General features: G+C 40.1%; 1 protein-coding gene across 1 annotated transcript in view; it reads right to left on the bottom strand.

The window, feature by feature from the left end:
* Positions 1 to 7399, bottom strand: part of SLCO4C1 (solute carrier organic anion transporter family member 4C1) — an 88260-nt gene that overhangs the window by 73693 nt on the left and 7168 nt on the right. The window contains exon 2 of the mRNA XM_019517210.1: positions 6043 to 6306. Coding sequence (XP_019372755.1) covers positions 6043 to 6306 — 264 coding nt within the window. The remainder of the gene's footprint in view (positions 1 to 6042; positions 6307 to 7399) is intronic.

The raw sequence follows: 7399 nt of genomic DNA on the forward strand, positions 1-7399 counted from the left end.
CCCCCACACACACACACACAGAAATTCCCCATTCCCTTCTCCCACAACATGGACCATAGCTAGTATGTGGTATTCTAGTTAAATCCTGAGAGGCATCTGTTTAAGGCAGACAGGACAGTACCCACTTGGGGCTTTTTGGAGCTAGTCAACAGCTCAGCTGGTAATGTCCTTCCATTCTTTCCTTGGGTGGGGGAAGAAAAAGGGTTGTTTAAGAAGATCTTGTACTAATGAGAGGCTTTTGTTTTCTTAATGAGCTGATAAGAACTGTGTTATCAACTCCCTGCTGGGCTGGTCAGGAACATGGGGGAAGACCGCCCCCCAGGTCACAGCTTCTTGCCAGGGCCTGGCCCTTCAGCACTGCTGAAGGGAAGGGAGGGCTGCTCTAGTGCCCGCCCCCCCCAGGCTTCTAGCCTGAGCCACTGCAGGCATATGCCTATATTTCTTCAGTCCAGAGGGGGTGTCTGGGCAGTTACAAACTGGTTCACCCTAGCCAGGTTAAACTAGCTTGCAGAGGTTTTTGAATGTCTGTCCCTAGCTTCAGGGACCAGATTGGATGTTTCATGTATCAGAGCCCTACAAAAATATAGGGCCACCCTCTGAAACAAGGTCACACAGGAAAGTGGTACTAAACCTCAAAGCATTCTTTGAAGAAAAGCAGTGATAGTCATTGCTTTAACTGCATGTTTAGGACAGGTACCTCAGTGCAATATACAGAATGCACATTAAGAGTATAGTTGAAGTCAAACACTCAAGAAGAGCTGGAAGTCAAAGTCTAAGCCTATTGCCACTTTAATTCTGCTCTTAAGTACAAAAACCAAGAACTCAGGGAGATGGTGGTAGGGGGAAGCCAAATCAGAATTCACCCCTAAAAAAAAAAACCACACACACCAGACAAACACACCACCCTGATCAGACAGAGATAGTCTCACCTACACCATGCAGACAGGAGAGGGTCCAACTCCTCTTAAACTTCATAATGAAAGCAACTGAACAGCTCCTAGGTAATCTGTTACAGCATGCTGCCAGAGGTTCTTTCTAGCTTATAAATTCTCTTATTTCAAGGTAAGACTAATCACTTCTTATCCTGTTCCCTACTTACACAGAAGAAAGGGTGGTTCTAAAGAGGATCATCAATTCTGCATCTGAAGACCCAAATCCCCCATTCAGTAGCCTTATCTCCAGAGAGACCAATGCTAGTTCTTCTAAACTTCAGTTAGGTCTTCTAGACCTTTACTTTTTGTTGCTTTCTACTAGACCCATTCCACATGCACCTTACTATATAGTTTCATCAGGACTGTAAGTTCTTTGCTTACTTATGAGAATGCCATGGTTAAAAAAAAAAAACCACCCTCAAAAGCTTCTCTTTATTGAGGTATCACACTCACAAAGCCCACCATCTGGGTACTGAAGAAAGTCAAGCAAGTACTTAAGAGCAAGTCCTTCTGCCATTCTAGACACTTTAGACTCTAGGTGCTTAGAAACAGGTTATCATCTTGATAATATGGTCCTAGTATCCATCTACATATTGGTCTTAGCCCAACTAGTCTGTAATTCTACAGATCCTCCCTTCCCTAAGAAGTGGCGCACTATATTTTTCCCCCCTTTTCCAAGTAGGTGAGGTTCTAGCCGACTTCTAGTAGTACAGATAAACAGCCAGGGACTGCAATTACTTCAGCGAACTCCAAGAACATTCTAGGATCAAGTCTTCTCCAGCACAGCCAATCTGAAGTTTAACCTGTTCTTTCCTATTCTAAATTGATAATCATCTTCGCTATCCTTACCATTTGTCAGTTAAAGAAAAAAAAGTTTGGTTTCCACAGAAAAGTATAAATACTTTGCCTATTACCCAATTTCCTTCTCCTTTTGGAAAAAGGAATCTTTTCCCACCCTTTTTTCTGTGATATCTAGGATGCTTTGCCATTTTTTCTTCTTTTTGTATTTCCCCAGACATGCAATTGTCCCTACATGCTTGCACTAATCTTTTGCAAAACAGCCAAGGTTGCACTTTGATAGATTCCCTTAAGTACCAATGAACATCAGAGCTCTTTGTTTAGCAAAGCTGGTCTCTGGCCACACTTCCCACCATTCCTTTGTATTGAGCAACCATGATCTTGAGCCCTTAATATAATCAGCCTACAGCCAAATTCCCCCCCCATACTTCTCCACGCTCCCTTGACTTGCATCCCACAGGCTCCTGGCCTACCCCAAGTTGATTCAGATTCTTAGCTAGTTCTTCCCTATTAATAAGTAGGAAATCAAGAAAAGCTTTCACCCAGCTGGTTTCTGTTACCCATGCTAAATGTCCATTCTAAAACAAGAGTGAAAAAACATTTACTGGACTGCCTGTACATTGTTGTTTCCACCTTAGCAGGATGTCCTAGTAGCTAGCATCCCCTCCCTCCCTCAAGGCTCCAGATCCTTTAATTCACAACCCTTAAGTTGAAGAGGGCCTTGTCCGCCATCTCCTCTTGGTGTGGGAACTTTAGATGCCCCCTGTGACATCTCCCTTGTTGTCTATACCCCTTTATCTTAAACCTACAGAGTGTAGGAGGTAACTCATGTACTATAGAAAGGAGTAGAGGATGAGGATATTAATCTTTACTAAAAGAGGCAACACTGCCCCCTTTTACCTTACTAGCCTGTTCCCTGAACAGCATACATCCACCCATGACAAATGCCAAGTCACATGAATTATAATTTGGAAGACTAGAACTGGATGTACTAGTAGGAAGATTTGATATGCACGTCAACAAGTAGGATAGTAGAGTCAAAACTGGCTGAGCAATACTTTGGAGATACCACACTGCACCTACAGAAGCAATGCTCTTACTTTGTCATTATTTTGCTTTGAGAAACTGTCAAACAATTCAAGTTCTTTATCTTCCACCCCTTTTCCATTCAGAGAGAGTATGGAGGTAAATGATCTAATTCACTGGGCAAAACAACTTGTATTCATCGTGTAGACTCCATCACCATGTCACACACGCAAAAAAAAAACTAGTTCCTTGTAATAAGTGGGGAAATAACATGCAAGAAAGGATTTCAGGATTTCTCAGTTTCTGTACAGTGCTTTGAAAAGCATAAATGGATTTATTATAACCTCAGAACTAGTGTGTTGTGAAAAGCACCTATTAAAGAGGTTCTTAATACTATTTTAAGCCGTTTCATATTAAAAAAGTGAGTTGATTAGTCATTGGTTATCTTCATTCTAAAAAGTTAGAAATTTCACAGCCAAAATATTGCTTATTAGATCACACTACAAACCAAAAATCTTACAGATTAAGAAAAACTGTTTAGAGATCCATTTGTTTCTATATGACATGTTGGAATAATTGTTAAACTAGTGACACAGTACATCCATAATTGTGTGTATGCTCTTCATGAGGCACAAGTAAATAGACATATTCAGTATCTTACCCTCAGTGCCATTTATTCCAAGAAAGGAGAAGTTCTGTTTCCTCCTCAACACAAACCACATTTATAATGAAATTCAGAGGAATTTAAGCAATTCATTAACAAGTTTCACAAGCACACCTCGAAAATGCTTTTTCCTACCTGAAAGTGGGCCAAAACCCCCCCCCAAAAAATAGCACCATACTAAAGTGTTTCCTGGAGTGCAGTTATATGAAGCCCATTTGTAAGTCTCACACTTCAAGTAGTTTTGCTCAAACTGCCTTATAAACAATAATACTGTTGCAATTTTAAAAAGCAGCATTGAGGGAACACCTACATCAACTGATGTGTTTTACGTTTTGCTCGAAAAACAGTAGTGAATATTGCTTTCAGACCAACTGCTCAGTGGCAAGCCAAATGCTAAGACAACCTCTCACACAAGACCTCTATTCCTGGAGAGAGACTCCATTCCAACCCTCCTCTCCCCTCAAGTAGTAGGCAGCTATTGTAAGAGATCACAGAAATTGCATCTTACCAATTTTGTCACATTCCCACAAAAGCAGAGACACAGAGACACATGATAGTTTAAAAAGGGGAAAAAAGGACTGCTTACTAAGTGGAATGGAAACATCCAAGAAAAGTGCATTATTGCCTGTTAGGTCCGTTTTCTGCTTCCTGCACTTTGTACTACCGCAACAAGTTGCTTCCTTTTCCTTTTTTAAAAAAAAGCTAGGCAAGGATGGAAGAGATTTTGGGAATAAGCTAGGCTACCTTAGTGCAATTTCAGTAATGGACCATTATAAAAACATGTATTGTATAAAATAGATACCTAGATACACTTTACCTTGAGAAAAAAATTAAAGCATTAAAGGTTACATAGCATAAAAGAGACAAAAAGTCAAAACCTACACAAGATGGGGGAGAGAACCCAGATCAACCTTCAGATTCCAAGCTACGACTTCTGAACTAAGAAAAACACACAACTCAGAAAATGCATTATTTATGCAAGTGGATAAAAAACATTGGTGGCAAAAAAATAATACTAATATTTAAGGCTAAAAAATGGACTTGCATCCACTCTTACTCAAAAGGTAGATGTAGACTCAACACAAGGTCACTTCACAAGCAATCATTTTCGGCTCCTTCTCCTTGAGTACCACAAAAACTCTGGCAATTATAGTCATGCCCAATTGATTTTGCTTAACATAGTGATTGAACTTGCTTTCTGCTCTCTAAATTTGCCTTTATGATAGACAGAATGATTTATAAAAGCCTTCCCCATTGTGTTAAATACAGCAACAACTTAGAGTGAATGTGGAGGGCAAGATACTCGCTTAAATCTGAGCTCAGTATTAAAAAGGCATCAAATCAAGTTGATTAGTGATTAATAGAAAATTTTTATTATTCTAAACATGGCTAGATTCTTCTTATGTTCCTCCTCCCCCCCACTCCCTCCCCAAACCAAAAGCCAGGGCCATAGGCCAAATAGAGAAAAGCAAGCTGTAGGTAGAGATGAAGCCACATACATATACCACCCCCTTGGAAGGTATTTCCTCACAGTACTTCCATGGGAGACATTAAGCTAGCACAAAAGTAGATAGACAAATTCTGAACAGATACTTCCAAAGCTACAAGTCACAGCCAGAGGCAGGCACAAGGATCCTGGGGCTTTAAGCCAAGTCCTGTAACTGAAGGAAGCACACCGAGGATGAATGGACCGAGACTGCTGGAGTGCAATAGTTCTTCCTTCCCCTCTCCCCCCACATACCACTTACATAGGAAAGACTGAAGCAGGAAGATTGAGGAAGACAAGTACAGTATAACAAAAAAACACCCCAACACATCTTGCTACAAAACACACCTATACAAGTAGGACAAATCAAAGGAAGCCCAACTTACAGGAGTAGCAGCAGGGAAAGTACCAAATCAAATAAGGCTGATGTATTTTTGGCACAAGAGATCTTCCAGTTGCAAGCTGTTCCAAAATAAAAAGAGTTTACTGTCCAAAGCTACTGAGATTCTCCTACCAATTACAGGCGATTCTTGCCTGATGTAATGAAAGCATGCCAGAGGGGGGGAAAATAAAAGAGGCAGCCAAAGCCCAAAGCCATGCTGGCTTCTAGACACTTAGACCAGTAAAACTGCTTGGCTTTAGTCTACTAATCTGATAAAGAACCAGGAGGAAGAAGTCCTCTTTTAGAAGAGATGCACAAAATGTTTAGCAAAAGTAAAGTCACAGGTTGAAAAGCTACAATAGACTGGCTACAGGCATTCAGAAGAACCATCTTAGAAATAGGATTGTATTTGTTTACACAAAATATCAAGGAAAGCCAAACCATTTAAGTCTATGTTTCTTATCTTAAGATGTGCAGTGTAAGATAGTTAACTCTGAGCCTACACACGAGCCTAACCCAGCTACAGGCAAGTACAGTTCCATACAACAAAACTTCCAGTAAGGTAGAAAAAAAAGAATGTTGTTCCCTCTCCTACCACAGAAAATCTCCCATAAGACACTTCTGAAAAAAAAAAAAAGTGTCAGGAGATTTTGACTAGAGGATATAATGTATTAATACAAACATATACATGTTCAGTTACATGCTAGTATTGCTGGCTTTTGTTGTCTTAAAAATTAAAAGACACATCACCTACCTTCAATTTTGGATCCATAGTGGTATGTTCCACTATAGAAGTGTGGTAAGGAAAATACAAGCGAGCCTAATCCCAGCATAAATGAAGAAAAGGCAAGCCATCTTGGTTTGTGCCCTCTTTCGCCGAAGAAAGATACAAATAGTGACAGTACACAAAATGCGATGTCATAGCTTGAAGAGATTAATCCAGTGAGGGAACTGTTCAGTTCATAACGTTTTTCAATAGTAGAGATGCTAACATTTACCAGGCCATTTACTACAATACCTGGAGAAGGAGAAAGAAAAAAAAGTTATGACAAGACAAAAAGGAAAAAAGTTACCCTATCCCTACCTGCCTTATACTGTTCTAGTAGCTCTTACATGAATATTACAAGATAGCATTTAAAGGTGTGTAAGATTTACATCTAGCCACATCCTAAAGTCTGAGAGAAGCTCACCATAAACCAGCAACCCACAAATGCTATTCCACAAAACACCCCAAAAAACCTCAAGAATTTCAAATCCCCCTCTGTAGCTACTGCCTCCCTGCCCAGTCTCCCCTGCCAAACACCCGCTTCTTGCTGATTCCGACTGTTTCCTACCCAATACTCACACAGGAATTTCTCCCCTGCTCTACAAAACATACCCTCCAAGCCCACATCCCCCATCTTAAAAACCCACAAACTCCTCCCACTCCTTGTCCAGTTATAAGAGAACTTTATTCAGATATAGCCAAGAGAAGATAATAAGCTATAGGAACCACTGGTTTGATTCATTATGGCACTTGTATTGCTCCTTGCCAAGAATCTAGCAATGGCTTTGTAGGGGCCCCACCAGGCACCATGGAAGTTCTACAAACATGTCCATAACCTCTCTCAGAGCATAAAAAGGAGCTGAAGTGATTTCAGACCATGAACATATGGTAACTATGGATACCACAAGTCCTACTAGAAAAAAAAAATTTAAGCATCTCAAATGCTGCTAATCAAGGACTTAAGTTTTTCCTTCTTAAAGAGAAGTGACTATTAAGAGAGCCAGTGACCTGGAATAAGCAAACAAGTCTGTTTTTTCCCCACTACTCACTGTCTGGCATGCATATAGCATTTTAAACATTACTAATGCCTCAAAACACTCACATGAAGTAGGTGAGCTACTCAGCAGCTTAAAGCCTAAGCCAAAAAAAGTTACTGAATCATTAAACATTATTCTAAACTGGTCTGGTCAGTTTTGGTTTCCCCTTGATCAATTCATATTGAGGGTCACATTATGAGACTGCAATCCAATTAAATTAGTGGTAATAGTTAGACAGCAAACAACTTCAAGGAAGATTAGTGAATTTTTAGGGACCCCATATTATGGGGGAAAAAAAAAAAAAAAAA

Source organism: Gavialis gangeticus, unplaced genomic scaffold, assembly GCF_001723915.1.
Source record: "Gavialis gangeticus isolate Ggan-Ray unplaced genomic scaffold, GavGan_comp1, whole genome shotgun sequence".
Taxonomy (NCBI): Eukaryota; Metazoa; Chordata; order Crocodylia; family Gavialidae; genus Gavialis; species Gavialis gangeticus.